This window comes from Malaya genurostris, chromosome 2 (genome assembly GCF_030247185.1).
Source record: "Malaya genurostris strain Urasoe2022 chromosome 2, Malgen_1.1, whole genome shotgun sequence".
In the NCBI taxonomy this organism is placed as follows: Eukaryota; Metazoa; Arthropoda; class Insecta; order Diptera; family Culicidae; genus Malaya; species Malaya genurostris.
The window spans coordinates 902,530-926,579 of NC_080571.1; the positions used below are offsets into that span (position 1 = coordinate 902,530).

The 24,050-nt window shown below is 38.3% G+C and overlaps 1 protein-coding gene across 1 annotated transcript; it reads right to left on the bottom strand.

Moving 5' to 3' along the window:
- Nucleotides 1–472: 472 nt before the first annotated feature.
- On the bottom strand, nucleotides 473–22,913 carry LOC131427869 (delta-1-pyrroline-5-carboxylate synthase). Its single transcript, XM_058591422.1, has 6 exons — nucleotides 22,503–22,913; nucleotides 2,336–3,332; nucleotides 2,033–2,274; nucleotides 1,486–1,969; nucleotides 1,133–1,414; nucleotides 473–1,070 (listed from the first exon to the last, which is right to left on the bottom strand). The coding sequence occupies exons 1-6, from the start codon at nucleotides 22,635–22,637 to the stop codon at nucleotides 811–813; spliced, it is 2,400 nt and encodes a 799-aa protein (XP_058447405.1). The 5' UTR covers nucleotides 22,638–22,913; the 3' UTR covers nucleotides 473–810.
- Nucleotides 22,914–24,050: the final 1,137 nt, after the last annotated feature.

A 24,050-nucleotide genomic window follows, 5' to 3' on the forward strand; every position in this document is an offset into this window, starting at 1 on the left:
GTGCCGCTGGAGTTCTGAAACCAGTCATTATCTTTCAAATGTCAATCAAATCAAATAGATGATGAAGAATCCGTCATTAATATCTAATAATCATAAACCACAATTACCGCTTACATCAGATTAATGTACATCTCCCCCCACCCTCACCCCCTTCCCTTCCAATCCAGGCAGCTCATTGGATTGAAGTGCTCCTGCTATTTCCACTCACCACTAGTTTGATTCCTTGATCCTTGATGGCATTTTCGGGAAATAACTGACAACTATTGAATGCAAAATAATAAAAAAAAACAAACCTTACCATTCCGAAACAAGTTCTGTTTGATTGTTGTCTGTTAATGACTACGAAACACGCTAGTGAATAATCAATCATTGTTTATGAACTAATTCTTGCTGGTTGGTTAGATGATTGTTGTTTCCACTATCGAAAAGGCATTTTTCGGCGTGTTTTGACCTATTTGATAAAACCAACAGCTACCAGCTGCTCACTCAATAAATTATTACCAGCAATCAACTAATTGTTTCAGGGAATCGGCAATGTTTTGCAAGTGCAGGCGATTGTTGATGATTAATTCCATGTAACACAAATTCAAAATTGCTAATGGGAAAATTATATGTTCAATGGAAACCACGTGCTTGTACTGATTTTTTGTTTCATTTATTGGGACGTGCTTTCCGTTTGATGGGTACTACTCTAACAAAGAAGAAATAATTGAACAAAAAACAGGTTATTACAACTATTGAATTGATAGGCGAATTGAGTTTCTACAAATGCTTAAACCTACTGAAAATGATTTCCAGCAGTCGCTCGAGTCAGTCGATGGGCATCGACTCGTGGATCCATTTGCGCGATCCATCATTGAAGTCAGCGGCGGCATGATCTACCCCGTTCAGAATCCACTTTGTCGTTAGTAGCCCTTCCACACCAACCGGACCTCGGGCATGAATTCTGGCAGTAGATATTCCAACTTCGGCCCCCAATCCGAACCGGAATCCGTCGGCAAACCGACTGCTAGCATTGTGGAAAACACAAGCACTGTCCACATGACTCTGGAAGTACCGAGCCGATTTGTCTGAAAAAAAGTTATCATTGCATCATTAGGACTACCACTCGGGAACAATCAAAGTAGGCTACCATTTTCCGTCACTATGACATCGGTGTGACCGCTTCCGTATGTGTGAACATGTTCAACAGCTTCTTCTAGATTTTTCACCACCTCAATAGTGCACTCCAGAGCGCCATATTCGTGCTTCATTGACTTGGCCGGTGGAGGACCAAAAGTTAACTGTTGATGTAGCTTAGGTCCGGAATTAATTTTGACACCTTCCCGTTTTAGCATGTTACAAGCATCCGTGAAGAAGTTTCCGTCCGACAACAAATCCTCGTGGATAAGCAGTGTCTCCATGGCATTACAAGCTTAAATTAGAGATCGAATTCCTGGTGATAACGATCGACGTTTATACGTTGTTTAGAATTTTCGAACTTACCAGCCGGATAATCACACTTGGAATCACGCACGATCTTCAATGCCTTCTCCAAGTTTGCCTCCTTGTCGACGTACACATGACAGATTCCTTCGGCGTGACCCATAACCGGAATATGGTGCGATTTTTCCTGAATGCTGCGAACCAATTCACTAGAACCTCGTGGGATGATCAGATCGATGTGTTGATCCATGGATAGAAGATCACTGATTTCTTCGCGAGTGGACACCAAAGAGATTGCATTAGCAGCGCCTACCGTGGTCAGAGCTTCCTTGACCAGTTCCATCAGTGCCTTATTACTGTTGGCCGCTTCCTTGCCACCTTTGAGCAGTAATCCATTACCGGATGCCATCGCCAAGGCCGCTACTTGTGGCAGAGAGTCAGGTCTTGATTCGAATATAACCAACAGCACACCTATCGGAACGGTGACCTGCTTCAATTCCAATCCATCGGCCAGCTTGGTTCGACGAATAACGCGTCCAACATTCTGCAATTGTTAAACATGAAAATGAAACAAATTGAAACGGAATTGTTCCGCGGTAGAATTAACCTTGTGGCTATCGTCAGCGATCTGCTTCAGTCCTACAGCTAAACTTTCAATTTTAGCTGGAGTCAAAGATAATCGGGATAGAAGTGGTTTTGCAAGGCCCGACCTTTTCGCGATATCCAGATCTTTTGCGTTGGCTTCCAGAATCTTTGATTGCTTGGAGATCAGTAGATCAGCAAGAGTGTTCACACAAAGTGCTCGATCGCTGGCAGACAGATTCTGCAAAACTCGGCTACCGCTACGAGCTGAAATCAATAGTTCGATTAGACTAAACAATTCGATTGGTTCGTGACTAAAGTAACTCACCTTCCTCCGCCAGATGCTCAATGGGTGCTGCCTTTTCTGCCGTAGATTCGGTAAAGAATGTTCCCACTTTGCGCCCAGTCAAAATGAGTTTGATCGCTCGTTCTTGTGTACCGTTACAGATGACAACACTGACTCCACGATCAAGTGCCCACGTAGCTGCGTTAACCTTAGAGTCCATTCCACCGGTTCCGACCTTGGACTTTTGTCCAAACTTGATCAATTCCTTATCGGCTGAAGTGTAGGTACTCATCAACCGTGCACCCTCCTCCCACGGTGGCTTATTGTAGATCCCATCAACATCCGACATCAGAATCAGTAAATCTGCATGAATTTCCGCTGCCAACAGTGCAGACAAGCTGTCGTTGTCCTTGATCTTGATACCCTTTTTCTTGCCCATTCCGGAGACCTCCTTATCAACAACGAACATCGGTGGCATGACGGCATCGTTCGTGTTGATGATCGGAACAATGTTCAAGCTAATCAACTCCGACAACGTACTGAAAAGATTTCTCCTAGTCTCTTCATTGTAGAAATCCGGTTCCGTTACCAGCACCTGTGCCACTTTGATTCCGTACTGAGCGAACATCGCATCGTACAACGACATCAACCCGGACTGACCGACAGCCGCAGCCGCCCTCGGTTCCACCAGTGTTCCCACGTCCTGGCGCGTATGATCCGTCGGAGACAGTGTCTCTCGCATCGACATCGACATCAACAGTTCCTGGGTGAGCTTCTGCTTTCCGAAAGCCACGGCACCACTGGTGACCATGATACACTCCTTGCCCTCGACATGGTACTCGGCGACCTGTTCGACGATCGAAGCAAGGCGCCCCAACGCCAGACCATGTTCGTCCTCACGGGTGATCACGGCACTGCCCAGCTTAACCACCATACGGCGCGCATCCTTGAGCTGGCTACGTTCGGCGATCGTGGCACGGGTTCGGTCGTGAATCGAGTGCAGAGTGCGATTTGCTGCGGCCCGTTTTGCTGCGATGACCTGTTCCAAGAAAAAGGATGAATGTAAAATTGAGATCAAATTATCAGTTTTCTACATATTGATCAGTATAATTTCTGCAAATTATGTATTTTTTGCGGAAACAATCGCACAGTCAAAATTTCACTTCTATCGCCGACAGCATCAACTACAAACTTCCACTGCTCTTGCTTCCATCGTTCGTGCTGTTGCGAAATGAAAAACAGACTCCCCCCCTTCGGCAAGAAGCTCACAACTTTGTGTGTCGTTAATAATTTTTCAATTCATTTTTTTCATTATTATTATTATTACGACAACGACCCCTCTTCGTTTCTACCGTTCTGTGTGTGTGTGTGTGTGCTTGTGTACGTGTACCAATAAATTGCGCTCGAAGGCACTTTTGAAATTTATTGGACGCCATTAATAATACAACACCGGAACTTGCCCCTCGAACAGAAAATGGACAGTGAAGAAAAAAAAATAATGAAACAAGCTCTCCTCTCGTTCTGCTGCACTGCAACTCTTGGTCTGACGCTGGGTTCCGGAGAGATATACGGAAATCTGAGCATGTGATAAATTGACAACATGCAGATGCATGGAAATTATGCACCATAGACTCGGAATCTAATGATGGTAATGGCGATGAGAATGATGATGATGATGATGATGATGATGACATTATTAGAATTCCTGATGTAAAATCCGTGCATCGGTCGGATGACTTTGATCACACGCAGAGGCCCGAGTTATTTGATATGATGGAAGCTTTTAGAGAGTCACGAACACACCGGGAGTAGTTCAATGACAGAACCGAGAAATGTGAATTGGATGGGAAAATAATTAAGAGTTGAAAACACAAAAGGCCAAACGATGTCTGACAAAATGTCCTCACAAGTGACCAAATGGCTGTAGCTTCAATGACGATGGAAGGACAGAGAAAACGTCTATTCGATATCATCTGCCGGATCATTGTGCGTTTGACAGATGAGTAGTAGGGCTTTCAGTTTTGACGTGCTACTTGAATAGAGAAGCGTTATCTAAAAAAACACGAAGAGTAGTGTTCAAAAGAAAACGTTCATTAAACTTGATTCTTGTTTCGGTTCATACTCAACTTTTCTTGTATGTTTCAAAGAAGAATTCGAAATATCATAGATGCTTAGTATGGACGAAAAGTTTTTAATTGGACCGCCCCGATAATCTCGTTTTCCCACTTCCAGCTGCAGCAATTCAATTGAAACAATCGCCGTTAGTCAGTTTAATGTAATCTAAAAGTCATTTGAATACGTTAAAAGGAAGAGCTTCTGGGTTTTACTAATTATTATATCTTTATCTTTTGCTTAATAATTAATAGGGCTGGAACTACGGATAAATCCTTTGGGTTGGCATTGCTGGTTAGGTACTTTTTAAAATTAAAACTTAGTACCATTAATACCATTACAATTCGGTGACAGTGATGACCTGTACAGGTGAGTGTGTTTGAATAGATCAGCGATGAGTTGAAGTTCAAAATTTATTCTGCTAAAAAAAACTCTTGTTTTTAGATAATGTGTTTACAGGGTCCGGCACTCAAAGTGTAACCAATTAAAAAGGCCATAAATTCAGTTTGGAAAATTACTTTTACTTAATTCAAAGTACAAAATGTGTAAAAATAATACAAAATTCAGAATCAATTCACTTTTGCTCGATATGACCACCTTTTGCCTTGACTATGGCCTAGAGACGGTCAAAAAACGAATCGCAAGCTGCTCGAATGTGACTTGCAGGTATTTTGGCCCACTCGCGGACAATAACTTTTTTTCAGCGCCTCGAGACTGGTGTATCTTATAGTTCGGACTTTGCTCTCCAAAATGGCCCAAAGAGAATAATCCATTGGATTCGCATCTGGTGAATTCGAGAGCCATTGTGTGGACGTGATTAAGTTCGGAACGTTGTTTTTCAGCCATTCTTGGTTCACTCGAGCTTTGTGAGACGGTGCCGAGTCCTGCTGAAACGTCCATGGTCTGCCACCGAAATGTTTTTCTGCCCACGGCTTCAAAGCAACCTCCAGAATACTTTCCCGATAATATGTCGCATTTACCTTGACGCCAGGCTCGATGAAAACGATTGGAGAGCGCCCATCTGCGGTTACAGCGGCCCAAACCATTATCTGTTGCGGGTGCTGCCTCCTGGTGGCCAATCGATGACTCAAATTCTCGTATGAACGGTCGGTCAAGTAAACCCTATCGTTTTGAGAGTTTACGAATTGCTCAATTGGAAAAATTTTCTCGTCAGAAAATACAATGTTCGGAAATTGACCGCTTTCGGCCAAACGAATCAAATCCTTCGCTCTCTCAAGTCAAGATTTTTTTTTTCGCGTTCACTTTTGGCAAAATGCTTTCTTGCGCTTGTAAACAATACAACTCCGAACTGTCATTTAGTAAATTTCTAGAGAGCTGATGCCTGTGCGTCAGCTGCGCGAGCGGTCTGAAGTTGTTACACTTCGAGTGCCGGACCCTGTAGTTGGCGAATATCCTGAACACAAACCTGTAAAATTCAATCCAATACGAAATTCTCATTGACAACTAATTTTGTGATACAAATCAAAAAATTTAATTCTATCTATCTGTCGCCATCACCGTTGAAAGACAGTACAAAGCAAAAATGAATTTGGTTTCAATAAAAAGTTTATAAGCCAAAAACTCATTAAAAGTGTTAAAACAATACAACCCATTAAAAGCTATAAAGTATAGTCTTGTTGAAACTGCTTGCAAATTGTTTTGATGTTTTTCGCATTCATATTTAAATTTCTAAACCGAAATGTAAAAATGCCGTAAACTCTTAGTGGAAAGTGTATTTATTCAGAATTTGTGCGCATTCGATACGATTGTGCGTAATAATGTTTTTACGTGTAACAGTGAAGTGAGTTTGGAATGTTGCAATCTAATTGTATATGTAAAACAAAGTTCGTTGTATCTTCCAACCTATATTGCAACTGATTGTAGTTTTTTCAGCAGAAGGCTATCTCGAAAAAAAAATCAAAGGTAGGTTTATATTTGTTCAAAATATAGCTTCGGATTAAAAAAATGAGATCCCTCACAGTTTGTGTAGAATATTCGTAGAGGGCGGTTGCTTTTCTCTGTAGTTTCTTGTTGTTTTCGCTCGGGCTACGCCGCCCGGAGCAGCATTGCCAGGTTGCAAGATGTATCTGGCAAATGCCAGATTTTTCTCACTTCGCCAGACACTCTAATGAACCAGATCTTTTGTCAGATTTTACTAACTTTGCTATATTTTACAAATTTTCCTATATTTTTCACAAATTTTCCAGATCTTAACAGTTTTGGCCTCTATATGTTTTCTATATAGAGGTGCAAATAAGAAACTCAAGAAAAATACACGTAGAAATGTGGTCAGGTTTTGAACAATTACAGCTCAGTCAGTTTTGTATAAATTATTAATATTATGTCACCATTTGATTGGAAATATTTCTACGGATTGATTTGAATGTTCATAGCCATGTATTTTTAATTGTATATCATTGAAATGTTGATTAATAGCTAGCAGTGTCCTATTTGTCTGCACAAAATCTCCGACATACCGGATTTCCCTGCCATAGTCGACGGTTTTGAAGGAGTAAGCGATATATCAAAGAGAAAGCATTGCTCTGATTAGTCAATCGATGCAAAAGCGAAGCTGTTGGAAGCACGCGAAGCTATAAATATAAGCGAAATTATAGCTAACGTTTCAGTCCTACGCGTAGCGTGCTAGAGGTAGATTGTTGCTAGACACCAGGACAAAAAGTGGTATAAAACGATTTGAAGCTTTAATTGCTATGCTCTGATCTTGTGTCATGCAAGTTCGGATGAAATTCCATGTTATGTCGTTGCGCCTAAGAAATTGACAACTACCACAGGGTAAATTTGGAGTGCATAAGATTAATTTCCAATTTATATAAGATGAGCTCGATTGATAATAAGAAAAAGTTTATCGCTTCAACCGAATTCGCAGAATGGATGTAATGGTAGAGAAACGCTATAAAAATAACTGCGATCGTGTATCGTGTACAAACATATAATTGCATACATTTGGGTTATTGGTGTAATTTCGTCGGCTACAAAACAAATACAAATCACGACAAATAGAGTCTGTATTCTGGGTTCGCGTGTTCGGTGTTGGTTCCTAATAGAGATCAATCTAAGCAGACTGCATTTGCGGATTCAAACAACCCCATGGGACTGATCCTTGTAGTTTTTGAGTCAGAGATAGATTTTTCAAAAAATGACCTGGTCCGAAGTACTTTTTGCTTTCCGAGTGCTCAAAGTTTTCAGTGAGAGAGTCGATTTTTTTCCCAGGAACCCAGGAACTATTCGCGTGTGGTGCGAACGATTGTTCAACATCGACTGAATCGAATTATTCATTCTGTATCTAAATACGGCCACGTCATTTTCTGTCATTGCAGTTGGATTTGTGTATAATATTTGTCATATTCACTCAAACTCAAACACTCAAACAATATTCTCAGCACATTAAATGATTTTTTAATCGACTTGGCCGGAAACACTGAAAAATATCTTGCAAAAACATTCTAATTTTGGACCTTTAGTAAAAATTACTTCTGCATAATTTTTTTATACTTTCACTCAAAGAAAATACCCCAATAAAAAGTGTAAATATTTTTTCAATGAAGTAAGTTTATATCGAAGTTATTCTTATTTTCGCTGAATTGCAATTATTACACCACTTGCTATTACTCTATTGTCAGAGCAAAATAGACCCAAATAACTTTCCATCCGTCAAACTTTGAAATGGGCCACAGTTTTAGATAAATTTAACTACTGGATAAAAAATAACTGGCCGACTGTCAAATTTTAACTAAAAGTTCAAATAATTCGCAGGGTGGTCCATACTCTTAGAATGGAGGAAGAAAATAAATTGCAATCGTAAAAATGCTAGCAATCTCACAAGTAGCCAGTATTGTATAGTATAGTATTGAAAAAACGAGTCACGAAGCTAACAACAAATAATCATTTTATTGAAACGCTGAACTGTTTTGCCTTTCTCTTATAGAAAGTTTATACAATCACTTGAAGATCGACTAGTAATAATTGGCTAAGTGTCATATGCCATTCCACTCAGTTCGTCGAGCTGAGCAATCTATCTGTGTGTTTGTTTCTCAAAAATAACTCAATCGATGCTGACCAACTTAGATTCAAATGAAAGGCCTCATGGTTCTACACGGAATTCTTGAATTTCATTCGGATCCGACTTTCGGTTCCGGAATGATAGGGTAAAAAGTGTTAAAAATTGTGTACCGTCAATTGAAGAGTCGAAACGAAAAAAGTAAAAAGTTTTCAAATTGGTCTCGAAAGTATTCCCGGTTTTCGAATAACGACGGCAGATAATAGTCATACACTCAAAAAAGGATCTCACTTACTTTTACACTTAGTCCGTTATTCCTAATCTTAGGTTTAAATGAAAGATCTTATGCTCCTACCGAAAATTAAGCATATTTTTCGGTTGCAATTAAAATCATGTTAGTTGATGGCCAACCGAACCAACTTCGATTATACGTTCTCGGGTTCTAGTGCAAAATACCTACAATAGTGGAACAACAATCTCTTTGGTGTATTTTAAGAATCGAAGAGAAATATTTTTAAAAGTATACCACAGTATTATATATGAGAATATGATTGATGTGAAAAAAGGATCATTACACCACTATGTTGTATTAAAACAGGTTTTGGACTATTTTATTCAGCGTGAACATATGGTAACAGTGTAAAGCTATGGTAGAGTTTTTTCGCCTATTCGCCACTAATGGCGCTACTTGTTATCGTGCACGGTCCCTATAGCTGCAAATTGCAGAAGCCAGTACAACCATTTACGTTGGTTGAAAACAGCATTTTATTTTCTTAATTCTACTAAAAAATTAGTTGAATTGAAATGGAGTGTGTCTCAGCTAAGAAATGACAGCACGTTTAATTGGTGAATTCAACTAAAAACATAGCCATTTCAACTAATATTCTATCATTATTAAGAAAATGAGCATTTAAAAATCTAAATTCGCAAAACTAGGATTTTTTAGTAGTCTCAAAAAATAACAAACTAAAATCAGGAAATCAACTAATTTTTTCACCAAAATGCTGATTTCGCTCTTTCCGTGTAAATTGAATACCCTTGAAATAGTAATTTTTACGCTAAGCACCCTACGGAGCCAAAAGTCGGATCTTAGAAAAGTCGGGATACTCTTGAAAGGTTTTAAACACTTTTCAGTTGAATTTATGATGGTATAAATTGGTGGAGCCTTCCTCGACTTATTCTGAATATCGACGTATTGATTTTTCGATCGAATGTGGTTCGATCGAATCATAGCTACCTTTGATTTTGCTAGCGTTATGGGGAATACAAATGAAATACGAGCGAAAAAACGATACGACGTTATTCGAAATAAGGGCGATTGTTTTCATTTTTCATTTCATAAAAATCAAGTTCGAAACTGATGACGCTGATAATAGGTTCGAGACTGACTTAAAACAAACGGTTTGACAGCAGTTAGGGTGAAAACTGGGTTAGGTTTGGCTTTAAACGAAATCGACATAAATGTGTAGTAAAACTTTGGATCAGCACAACCGGTTTAAAAGCATCATAAATTCAAATAAAACTCTAAGGTTGATATGATTGGTCGGAATTGACATTTCGACAAAATTATTTTCGGCATAATAGCTGTCGGCAAAATAACTCTGATCCTTGGTTTGAATCGACACGCTAGGATTTAGTTTATTCGAATTTTTTAACGCTACTTTCAACCAAAAATATTATTTCTTCACAAAATTTTATTTCAAAAAATTGTAGTTCTAGAGAAATTATATATTAACTCAGTTCCTCCACTCTGACAACGATTTAAACAATTTCTTGAAGTCGGTTCCATTTTATTTGAACCGATCTGAATAAATGTGAGTATGTTCAAGAATTTCAAAAACAATTAGGATCTGAAAATATCATTTGAATATTTGATTATAAGTGTTCGCATGAAATTACTCACGCTCAGTTAATGTTTTGACGCTCTCGACTAAACAGCAATCATCGGTTTGGACAATCGGTTTCTGATAAGACACTACTTCGACTAAACATTTAGCTAGCGCATCATGCAATCGCTAGCCCGTAGTAACGATGGACAAGGTTAAATCGGCACGTGCCGCCGACGGGTATAAAACCGACACTCGTTTGTTGTTTACATCATACAAATGTCTTATTTGTGGGACCCACTTTCAATCAGTTGTCCGCCTGCTGCGCCCATGTCATAGAATTTTAGATTTGATTTGATAGCTCACTGCTTTGCCGTTGGCTGTATGTCGTTCGGATTTCCGCTCCGTTTGTTCCGCTTTGGTTTATGGTAAATTGACAGGCAATGCTGCCATTATTTATGCTGTCGAACAGCTCACCGGGCTTCGCAGGGCCAATTTGCTGATTAGATCTAGTCAATGGAAAAAAAGATTCGATTTATTTCACAGATTATATCAATCCTTTAGGTGTTTTGTTTCCATTTCGTATCGGGAGAGTTGATTTAGGAATCGCAGACGAATGTTGTTTGCGGTAACACTAATATAGTCTAATATTGCTGGAATTTTTAAATCTTTGGTTTATTTTCCTGTGCCTTCTTGTTGTTGTTGTTGTTGTCAAACCCATCCTAAAAAAAACTAATTTAGGGTTTTGAGTCAAATTGAACAACTTCGAGGCAAAATTACACTTTTTATTATCATCCACGTCATCAAGTTCCCGATGTTCCCGAGGGAAAACTTTACCAGTTTATTACTGTTTACGCAGAAGGCAGCATAAAATGAAATACAGACACGGGGACAACTTATCCCTTGTTTGTTTCAGGGCATGATTCAGTATTAAGAAGGTGACATTATTTGTCATTTTGGTGATTGATTCTGCCATGTAGTGAACCGAAGCGGCTGAATGTAAAAGCCACAATTGTATTGAAAATTTGGAACACGATGTGTTTGAATGAATCGGTATTACATCGAGTGTTTTTCGAAAGCAAAGGTGCAACAAACCATTTTTCCGAGAATGAAAAATAGACTCACACGTAGAAAAATGTGATCACCTTCTCAGTTACATACACTTCGTTTTCGAGTTACTGGAACAAACCGATAATTCCTGCAATCGCACTGAAAAAAAAAACGATTGCAAAACGTACCGAGCGGCGAGAAGGGTCTTATCATTGATCGGATGCTTATCACTTTCGTGAGGCTACTTTGTGTGTCGTCAGCAGTAAGTAACAATGCGATTGCTATTATTATTGGTTCGGCAATCGTTGACTGTTTGTAAACAACTGGCAGGAAGAAAATTTCACTTCAAACAGCGCTCAGCTTCAAGGTACAAGGTACACGGAAGGAAAACAACGTTTGCGAGTGCTCTATTCCTCGTTATCTCAACGGTTGCCCCATCAGACGTTACATTCACCGTAGCGTGACTGATATTGGCTGAAGGGTTGCACTCAAGTACATCTTCAAGGGCGGATTACTAAAATCCACTGGACGGTTGCCATTATCGTTGTACTCATTGCAGAATCTTCTTCGGTCAGCATTTGCTGAGCGATGGTCCGAACACCGCAATCACGGTTGTACTCGGAAGCCTACTGCGAACAAATTTCACAATTCCAAACAAACTTCTTTATTTTTTTTACTTAAATTTTTGTTTACATAATTACTCAATCAAACATAATTAGAGTTGATAGAATGCGGGTACAAACTATTTCGATTAAAAAAAACAACAAATTTTGTACATCAATCATGATTTGTAGATTGTTATTCCCAGGAAATTTCAAAATATTCCGATAAAATTTTGATAATTTGATAAGTGTGCTATTTTTGTCAAGTGCCACCCTTTGTAATGTGATGGATTGGAGAAAAGCACAACTTTATTCAACATAAGGAGTGTATCGAAAATAAGCTATCCACATACATTTGTGTTGTACGCATGTATTTGTGATGGCTATTTCATGCTCAGATCACAGCATGCTGTGCGTTTGGCAGTCAGCTTTCGTTTGTTTATTTGTGCGATTGAAATTCTGCGTTTTCAAAATGTCGCGCATTGAGAAAGAAGTGAAAATTTAGGTTCTGGACACATGGCTGTGAGAAGGATATTACTATGAGAAGGATATTACTATGCGAAAATTGGCGAAGCGGTTTGGAATTTATTATGCCAGTTTTAAAAGCATAATTAATAAGGTTGAGGAACACTATTCATTGAATGAGCTACCAGGAAGAGGCAGAAAACCCGGTTCTTCCAACCCGAAACTGGACCCGAAAGGGGTATCTCTAATCATGAAGAACAAAACAATGTCATTTCGTGATTTGGCCAAAAAAGCAGGAACGATTGTCCAGCGTATCAAGAGGCGAAATCATCTGAAGACCTACACGAAGCAGAAAATCTCGAAACAAAGTGTAGAACAGAAGAAGCGAGCAGCAACAAGGGCCCGGAAATAGTATTCGCGTCTTTTGCAGTGTCCGGATGCATGCGTTTTGATGGACGATGAGACTTATGTAAAGGAGGACTCAAAAACCCTTCCAGGTCCACAATACTCTACTGTCGTCGTTGGGAAGGATGTGAGCGATGCGGACAGGTCGATTCAAGTGGAGAAATTCGATCGAAAGGTACTGATACGGCAAGCAATATGCTCCTGTGGTTTGAAGCCAACAACTTTTTAAACTACCGGAACTATAAATGCAAAAATCTATCGATCTGAGTGTCTCCAGCGTCGGCTCGCTATGCCAAACCACTCTCAATTGGTTTGCGGAAAAGGATATAAATTCCCTTGAGAAAAATATCAATCCACCAAATTGCCCTCAGCTTCGACCCATCGAACGTTACTGGGCAATCGTGAAGAGGGTCTTCAAGAAGACTGGCAAGGCAGCTAGGAACATGCAGGAGATCAAAAAAATTTGGGCTCAAGCGTCCAAAAAATACGATGCAACACTTGTCCGGAACTTGAAGAAGAGCGTTCGATCAAAAGTTCGCAAATTCGTGAAGGAATAACTTAAATTTAATCCGGTATTCATTATGCTCAAGTTTAACCTCGTACAATAAAAGCAAATTGATCTTTTAGATTGAATAAAATATCGTTTTTTATCAAAATTTGAAAGAAGAATTTGTGGATAGCTTATTTTCGATACACTCCTTATTATTAATTGTTTTTTTCAACGATATATTCAATGAGGCACACTACCTTAGCTCTAGGATACTGAAGGCAATTATTAACTTTATCAAATCTCTTGAACAGATGTCAAGTGACGCAATATTCCATTCGTATAGAATTTTATCTTTTTACACTCGGCTATCAAGTGCCCCTGTTAGGATTTATATGTATTATTTATTCATTAGGCAGATATGTGCCTCTGTGGTTCAGTCGATTAACTGGAGTGCTTTGTGATCTAATGTTTCTCGATTCAAGTCACGCTGTTGCAATTATTTTTTTCATTTCATTCGATTTCAAGCCGTGTAACTCTCAAATCACACAATTTTACGTGTTCTTGAATATAAATTTATGTGAAATATGACGCTCCATATATGTACATCTTATAAGATGTAAAATCACAAGAATTTTCCGAATTATGTAGGTCTATCAGGTATCAGAATAAATTGGCTCATAACGGCACGTTCCCCATATTTTCTGGGATTTGTGCCTTGCCGTGACTTTTCATCATTTACCTGAATGATGGTGGGAATAGAAGAGGATGGAAAATAAAGCAACGGCAGGAATACGGAATGAAAGACGCACACAACATAAATGTGTACAGAAACCAGTCGCAACTAACGAGACGTAGAAACCGCTTGCGAGAGTAATTTGAGCTTTTTTCCAAATTGGGTTAAATACCCAAGAATATCTCTGAGTTTCAGTTGCTTGAACATAGGTTCTTCAATGTAAACCCGTAGTTGAGATACTGCAGGGCAGTTACATATTACATGATATGAAGTCCCGTAATCGGATTCACAGAAATAACATGAAAATGATTCAGCAAGATGTATGGTAGCCATGTGATAATTAAATTTACAGTGGCCAGTCAGAGCCCTCACCAGAACACCACAATGGCGCTTCGAGAAATGAAAAAGATTCTTCGAAATTCCAGGGCATGGATTTTTCAAGAATACTTTTGTATGACGACAAGTCTCAGAGCTTCGCCAGTAGTTTGCATGCTCAGACGACGCCCAAGACAGAGTTTTTTGTTTTATCTAGCATTTGGAAATTGGTAGTGCTGGCTCAGAACCTACAAGGTCGTTTTCTGCTCCTACTCTGGTTAGTTTGTCCGCCCATTCATTTCCAATTATGTTGGAATGACCAGGTACCCAGACTAGATTTACAGCATTGAAAATGCTAAGTTCTTCGATCTGAGTACGGCAATCGATCACAAGTTTTGAACGTGAGTCACCCGAGCTAAGCGCTTTAATTGCAGCCTGACTGTCGGAGCAAAAATCTATTATTTTATCAGATATGCCTTGCCGGAGGGTACACTGTACTCCACACATGATTGCAAAGATCTCAGCCTGGAAAACGATGCAGTATCTACCAAGTAAGTACGATTGCTCCAACCTCAATTCACGACAGTAAACACCCGCACCAGCTCGGCCCTTCATCAGTGAACCATCATTGTAACAGACTACGTGCTCTTGCGTGTATGATTTTGAATTTATTGATTTATCCTTCCATAGACCGGTAACTTGAAGTCCATAGGCACAAGCGAGTGCTTCTTGCTTTAGATACACATGAAGTTGTCTTATATTGAGAAGAGCTTCCAGAGCAGCGGTCGGAGTTGTTGTAAAAGCTGCAGTCATTGCCATGAGCGCCACTCTTTGTAAATGATTGAGCTTCGACTAAATCGTAACTACTTGCCCTCTCTGCCACCATACGAGGCATCCATATGCCAGTATTGGACGTATAATTCCAATCGATATATTTCGGTTTCAAACCCCGCGTTTTACCAAAAGTGCGTGTACATTGGCCAAAGGCCATGCACACGCACTTTTGATTCTAGACTCAATGTGAGCAGTCCAGTTAAGTTTGGAATCCAGGATTACTCCAACGTAATTGACCTAGTCGGTACACAACAGCACGCTCCCAAAAAACTGCAAAGGACGGGCCCCGGTTGTTGTTCGCTTCTTTGTGAAAATAACCATTGAGGTTTTATTTGGATTTACCGACAATCCAACCTGTTGACACCATTGTTCCACAACCCTTAACCCCCTGTTGCATCAGATCAAATAACGTTGCAATGCATAGTCCAGTGATTCGTATCTGCGAATCCGTACGTCGGATACCTAAGTTCATTGAGTTTTTGCAGCAGACCATCAGCAACAAGGTTCCAGAGTAATGGTGACAAGACACCTCCTTGTGGACAGCCTTGAACACTCAACTTCCTCATCTCTACCTCATTGTCAAAAACACCTTTTATATCTAGAAACGTTCCCAAGCTGGATTGTTTGAGTGAAAAGGCTTTTTCGATATTATATAAATCGTAGATTTTCCACGTTGATAAGCATGTTGTTTAGTATGAAGCGGTCGCTCAATTAGGCACTTATCTCTGATGTGATGGTCGACAATTCGTTCCAAGGATTTTAAGCAAACAGAGCTTAAGCTAATGGGTCTAAAGCTCTTGGCTTCCTCGTAACTCTGACGTCCGCCTTTTGGAATAAATTTGATGATTATTTCTCGCCATGCTTTCGGGATGTACCCAAGAGCAAGGCTGTTAAGTAGAATCTTTCTCAGGACATGTTTCGTAATAGCAAAACCTTTCTGCAATATAATAGGATAGATGCTATCTTTTCCAGGTGATTTGTATGGTGCAAAACTGTCAATTGCCCACTTTATCGATTCAAAAGTGATAAGCGATCTTGCTATTGCCCACGATTTAAGATTGTCTGTGCACGGTTCGTTAGCATTTAGAAATTTTGTTGCCAAAGTTTCAGTATAAAGAACCCAATCGTTAGATTTTGGGTTCCGATATGTAATGACAGTTAAGGTAACACCTAAGTGATCAAAAAATATAAATTTGTGGTCTGAGAGCAAAGGTTCAGTTTCATCTGACACCTTCCAGTTTCCCGCACGCTATTGCAATTAATGTTTGTTTTTTATTTCATTCGATTTCAAGTCATACAAATTTCAAATCACACAATTTTACGTGTTCTTGAATATAAATTAATGTGAAATATGATGCTCCTATATGCATATATCTTATAAGATGTAAAAACACAAGAATTTTTCGAAGTGTGTAGGTCTAAAAATTAAACGTAAATAAAAGAAATATTAGGATACATAAGTAACTGCCATTTTCAAGCTCAACAAGAGTAAACGTGAATGACTAGACATTAACTTTCCTAGTGCTTCTTGACTATGTTTATTTTTAGCTAAATACCAATTACGACTCTGACCGCAGCCTCCGAAGGATAGTTATTGAATGAAACGTGAAATTTAATAACCAGAAATTAAGCCAAACCACATCGTTCTGCGTTGTCCGAAAAATTCCAGATACATTCAGATCAATTGAGAGCAGCAGCTGTGACCTTGCTGGCACGCACGGGATCTATGCGTGGCCAACAGAACCGTTAACGGGAACAGAATTGAGCCAGCTCTCACACGCGAAATGTTTTGGTAATATTTAATTCCTTAATTGAATTGTGTTTGCAGGGATATGGGAAGATGGATTTGTTATTTGGATATTAATTTCCAAAACAATGTCGCATTAACTTCGATTAGACTGGTGATGTAGAGTCAAATAAAACTAGTGCCATTCTGGACGTAAAGTAACCCCCTGTGACAGCTGTGTATGTGGTCGATGACCATTTATTTCCAGTATTTCAGTGTACATAACAGCCAGCTCGAGAACTTTTGAAAAATAATCTGAAATTAAATTGGTCTAGATTCATCTGTGAATAACTCGGTTCACGGTCAGCTACAGTTCAATGATTACCCGAAACAAAATATTTAATGTAGTCGATATAAGCGTTTTTTTCGGAGATAATTCCATCTAAGGTAAAGGCTCCCTATTTCATCTCTCATGTTTAAAATGTCAGAATTCTTCTTAAAAAGGGCCTAATGCCAACTATGAGACGACACACGATATTTTCAGAAACAGTTTGGAATCATTTCGATGTTTAAAATTTTTTGGATCGTTTTCGTTACCTTTCGTTTTAAATTTAAAACTTTACTTCGCGGTTAATTTGGTGAACTTGAAAAAACAAAAAAAAAACAATTGTTACTATTTAGGCATTAGCCCTGACAAAAACAAAATGCAGAACCAGAGATGCCATTTATACAGATTTATCTGTATTATATAGATATTTGCGTTCGCATACTGATTTAAATCAGATTACAGATTTTATACAGATTTTCTAAATTTAAGACAGCTTTGTAAAGGTTCATAAAAAGTGAGAAGTAAAAAGTTGGACTTTTCTCTCTAAGTATCTGTTAGTATTTGATTGCAGTACTTCTTAAAAAGTTTATTAATCAACGGACAAATCACATGTTAAAATGAAAATCTTTTGTGCAAATATTTGATGATGAACACTGATCAACATTTATATTGAAATTTTTAACCATTATGAACTGATTCATTTTATTGGTGAAAACAGATAGAGCAAATACATATTTTCTATGAAAATATCTGGCATCTTTGTGCACAGCCGATGAAACACACACATAGGTGACGTATAGCGGAAAAAAAACCAGTGCTACTAGATTTGATACAATGGTTGTTTTATTAGTATTTAACACGCTCTTTCTGGTAATATTCGGAGCCGAAATAGTTTTATTGAAATATAAATATCAGCAATATAATTAAACAAATGTCACAAATACCAAAAAAAAAACATACTTGTTTATGATAATTTGAAGAAACACTTTTTTTTGTAACATTATGAGAAAACTTGGCAACTTTGCGAAGCCAAATGAGATGAAAACAAAGCGCATTTAAGTGAACTAAGTGAATAACTTCCATCTCATATTCTTGAAGACTTTTATTGCTTTTCGGGTAATTTTTGAAGTTTTTATTCGTTAATTAAACAAGTGGCAAGTGAACATTACTAATTATGAAGTCATCCAGTATTCAATTAGTAGTGTGATTGTGCGAAATAGTGATCATGTTTTGAGACGAATCGATTAGTAGATATTCAGAAACATGACGAACTGTAAATCTTGAGACGAAAATGTTTCCTAAATTGAAAAGTGAGTTTGTTTTAAATGAAAAAAAAGATCACCGAAGAATTTAAAACCATTTCTTTCAATGTGAAAGTGTGACAACATCTAGAATAATCATTTTAAAACATTCTACAGTTTGGTTCAGGTACGTTGTATGATATTATTAATGTTCAAAGTAACGATGTGAAGGGATGAGATGGAATAAGGAGCTCAGATGAAATAGGGAGCCATAACCCTAACTAATTTTACTGTAGTGACCTGTATGCAAGTAAAAAGAAAGGTTTTTTAGTGGCATTGTTTTCTAGAATAGCTTGCCGCAACTTAAAAGAGTTTACATATGTTGCTAGATCATTTCGCTTTTACATCTCATCCAAGTCAGTCGATAAAACAAAACCGCTTACGTTCGGGACAGAAGAAACCAAGTACAGTATTGTGTAGTGAACAATAGAACGACCTCGAAAATGAGTTAACCAAACGAACAAAAGCTACCGCCGCCACAGAAGAATACAATTGTTGTTGACTTCAGACAGTGCAAAATTCGACCTTCGTTATGAGAACTTGAAGGTTTGCTTAAAGAGCAAAAGCATCTTGACATTAAACGTGTGCATTTACTTCAATGCAATAAGACCAATAATGTTGTTTACATCCAGTTTTATAAAGAGTTGGATGCAATTCAATTCGCAAAAGACAATAACAATGTGCACTATGTGGAGCACGAGAACATTAAGTACAACATTCCAGTATATGTGGATGATAGTGCTATAGAAGTGAGTGTGCATGATCTTCCCTCAAGCGTCATCGATCCTTTTATTCGTAAAACTATGTCCCAATACGAAGAGATTCTCTCTATCGAAAAAGAAAAGTGGAAGAATTTTTTCCCCGGTATTCTGAATGGCGTACGTTTATTACGCATACACTTGAAGAAGCCTATACCTTCTTTTGTGATTTTCGGTCAAGATACAAGAATTCCGTGCAAATCACTTGTTACCTATGACAATCAGATGGCCACATGTCAATATTGCCAAAAAAACTGTTCACTATGGTAAGCCATGTGATAAACTAGACAAGGAGACAACTACACCAAAGGACAACGGTGCATCCTTCACACAAACCCCAAGCAACCCCAGTACTCCTGTGACAGCCGCCAACAACAATGAAGCATCCCCTGCAACGAAACCATCAGTCTACTCTATAGAAGTACACCGGCTGCAGTTAACAACTTACCCTCCAACCAACCAGCAATTGCTACCAATATGCAACAAGGTGCATCTACAGCAACTAGCAACGAAAAGAAGACGGAAATCGACAACAATACCATCGATGCGGCAATGGATGACGAGACGAACCACGAACGAAGTGCCCCTCAATCCTCGCAGGAGGGAAGTGGAAGCTCCTCTCCCCCTAGAAAAAGAGTGACAACGAGATCCAACTCAAAAAAAAATTATTAAAAAAATCGGCCACGTAAAGCTTGTACGCAAATAGGCCTGAATAAAAATATCTTTTTAAATAATAAATATGTTGCTAGGAATCATTCGTATTCAATTTACGGTCGCATGCTGAGACTATAGATTTTATCAGATGATAAAGGTTAATGCGGTCAAATTTCATTTTCAATCGAATATTCTTTAAGGAGAATGAAATTCATGGCCATTCACTTTCAGCATATCCCTTCTCATTCAATTGGATTTTGTTGCCATACTCAAATGAAGCTCACAGAATTGGTCGTCAGTTGAATAACCGTACCTAGTGATTTGAAATTTTCCTTGTTCAGTTTCAATTGATAAGTAGTCTAACTGCTTCATTGTCTTAGGTATTAGAAGTGAGCAAGTTTGAATAAATGGGCATGAACATCTACTCGAAAATCAGAATTCTCTCTGGCCAGGAATATAAATAGAAGGAGGGGGTTTTGATTTGAGTTTTCGATTATCACCAACAAGTTTAAATCGATCATTTTCGACTGTTTGAGATGTGTTCTAACGTATTAAAATTGAAAACTGAAAGTGGAAACAATTAATTTATGTTTGCTCTATAGCTGAAATTTCAGCTATCATGACTGGTTACCTTTCATCTAGCATCTTGAACCAATCCGAATGTTTACATTAAGCTCATTTGAAGGGTGCTCTCTCATTCATTTGAAAAAGATAGAGTAAAGTGTTATAATTCAGGTGTTTCTAAACGTGTTAGATTCTAGATCTTCGATGATTGGCGGGTATCGAGTTATGGAGAGCAACCAATACCAGCAGAAATGAACAAATAGTAGTGCAATTTTCACAATACCGTTTCATTGATCGAACTTCAGTGCAAAACAAAGGGCACCGAACGAGCGGAATCAATAAAAAAAACGATATTAGATTATTAGTAAAATCGTTTGGCATCCGGTGCATAAGATCTCTTTCAAATATTGTTTCAGTGGAACGACTACTTTCAGGAAAATGCATTAATAGCAAAACTATTCACCTTCAGCACGATAATAATGGCTTGATACCTTCGAAAGATACTTCGGACGATGTATCGAGCGTATTTTTTTTTCAAATTTTGGTGAATTGCTTCAAATTTCGGTGATTCATTTGAGCCCAAACGTCTTCAATTGGCCTAGACACGATCCAAAGTATATCCACAAAATCGAAGTACTGAAACAAGTACAGATAGTACATGAACAAGTACAGAAACGTGTACAGCAGATAAAGAAACATGTGCCGAAAGTACGAAAACAGGTACATAAAATTAAGAAACATGCACAGAAAGTACCGAATATAAATAAACGATAAAAAAATCACAGAAAGCACAAGAACAGGTGCAAAAAGTATAGCAATAAGTACGGAAACAAGTACAGAAAATACTGAAACATGTACAGATAAAAGAATTTAAGTTTAAAAGCTAATGGCAAATGTAATCGAGGCAACAAAAGTTAAGAAATTTTTATTCCACGCATTCCAATAATATCAGTGTTGGAGCTCAAACGCTTAGTTACTGATTTGTAAGATTATTTCATTGCCTCTGGAAAGGCCAAGGCTAAGATTTTTTCTAATGATTAAACGTATCACTTTCTACTTGCTGTTAACGATATATTGTCTACCAATAAAATATTAATATATCATAAAATAACTTTTTGAGTCCTCTAGTAGCTCGGTTACAGGAAACCATTGTGTACTGATTCAATTTTTCAGTAGAGATAACTTCACGTCTGTTTAGTGGATTATGTTGAACTGTGAATGTGGCAGTTCTACATGAACTGCTATAAACTTGTGGATCGTATATGAACCGTCAAATAAAAACTTTCTGAATTTGAAGGATGTGCGAGCAACGTTTCAAATATTACTGTATTTTATATTTCAACTGTTTGGGTTAAAGCGCCTTCAAAGAAAACATTGATTCCAAATAAAGTTGGCTCAATGAAATGAACAGAACTGTAATCGGAGTAAGTTCAATGACATTGCTTTTATTTTTTACTAATGACACATAATCTCATTTGTCAGAATAAAAAAAAGACATTAAATCTGAATTCTCTTAACTTTAATCGCTAAAGGCTAACTACTAGATCTAATAAATGTTTATTAGGGTAGGATAAGGTTACATGGAAAAAATAAGTTTTATTTTTTCAAGTTAGTAAATTTTCCGTGTTCCATTTGAGTTCTAAAGTAGTTAGTAGAATTTCGCGGTTTAGGGTCGTTGCTAGTGATCGTGTTATGATTAGACGACGTCTTTGATTATACTTTGGAATTGATTTGTAAACTTCATCTTCCCCTTCATGCAAATCCCATACAAACTGCAAACCATGATCGTGAAAATATAGTTTCACTAATCGTGGTCGAATGTTTTTTACTTCCTATGGGACCCAAATGAAACACGAAATATTCACAGGAGCTAGATCTAAATTTTCTTTCACCCTAATGCCCATTCAGCATGCGTTGTGCACTTCTCGGTCGCATGATTGGCACATCGCTAACAAAGACTGACACAGTCGATTTAAAAAAAAAAACAAACTTTCGACTTTTGAAACAAATGAAAGGAGATATACTTACTTGTTCTGTCAGATATGCTCCAACGCTGGGACTGCTTACAATGGAAAATTTCCTATCATTTCGTAAGAGTTGATGATATTTGTTCCAGAATATCGAGGCACGCGTTAAACCCAAACCACGTGCGCACATCACCATCGTTAATAACAATTCTTTTGGTAAGGCAAACTTAACACAAAGATTGTTGAATTAAGTAAAAACGCGATACAAAACCACTTTCGAACGAATGTAAACTTTTTCGAACTTTTTTAAGTAAGTAACTCTAAATCACAGCATGATAACTAAAACTAAAATATCATAAATCTAAACTTAACAGTGGCAAAAGAAAACTCGGGCTCAAGTGCTCCGGAGGACCTTCCAGTTGACTGCCTCACACTCGACTAATCATCACAGGGATTCGACTCGCAAGTCAACCATCATCCGGATCTCGATCCGTTCTGCACACTGCTGGGAACTGGTCAATATTATTGAGACTAAGTTGATAAGAAATTTACAGCTATTCATATTGTTAGTCCGATTCCGCAAGGCACCCATTTGAGAATAAGGCACTGATAGTGCCTTTCATTCGGGCGTCCTTTCACACCCGTACGGTCGTTGAATGATGATTCAACTATGTATGAACATTACATTCAAACGTCAGGTCAGGTAACACTCAGTAGGACAAAGGCGGGCTTTTTGTCTATCGCACCAAATTTTATTACCTGTGTTGTTTATCAGCAACTTGACCAACCAGGATGCCATCCAGACACCGATCTGACTGCCTGTCCAAATTTACTCGTTACTATCGCAAACATCAGCTGGCCATGACTGAAAGGATACATGGATGACGCACGGTTCGCAGTAGCCACGTTGCTTCCACCGTACAGTTCAATGTGCTAGCAGTGAAAACAATGCAATTATCACAACATCCCGTCTACTGGGATGAGCGTAATTTGATAATGACAGTCCAAACACTGCGACCGAATAATTCAATCGGGGCTTCCGATTCCAAATATTGGGAGCGTGAGTAAAATGTGTAATCAGTTTGACCTACAATTGCCATCAGCATTCAAGTACGAGTGTTTGGGAAAAAAGAAACCGATACACTCCGATAATCGGTTGATTAGGTGAATTCGAATTTGTGCATCAAATTTTTGTTGATGACGTGAATTTCTGACAGGAGACCCGAAGAAATCGTCGATAAACCGTTTTACTGCAAGACATCACAGAATCGCGAAACTAGAAGTGAATAGAGGAAGATATTTTCCAATAGAAACATAATCCTAATCAATTTAGTTTATTATTATTATTATTGTGACTTTGATATTCATAACAAAAATTCTATACATTTTCCTTCAAGACAGCTGCAAACACGGAAGATTAAAGATTGATAGGCTAGGACAGCCAACACCGTGGCACATTAGATTACCGATCAAAGTACGATGTGAATTATACACTTGAACTGAATCTTCTAGCGGAACTGCAAAACGTTCATAAGTTCGTGAAAAAATACTGATCTAAACACTAGGCATAAATACACTAATGCAATAATTAAAACTTTGATTACAAATC

Coding starts and splice junctions, on each gene's coding strand:
- LOC131427869 (XM_058591422.1), bottom strand. CDS start 22,637: ATGGTGATGTGCGCACGTGGTTTGGGTTTAACGCGTGCCTCGATATTC. Junction 3,333..22,502: donor GAGCATATCTGACAGAACAA/GTAAGTATATCT, acceptor TTCTTGGAACAG/GTCATCGCAGCAAAACGGGC. Junction 1,071..1,132: donor TGTCATAGTGACGGAAAATG/GTAGCCTACTTT, acceptor ACTTTTTTTCAG/ACAAATCGGCTCGGTACTTC.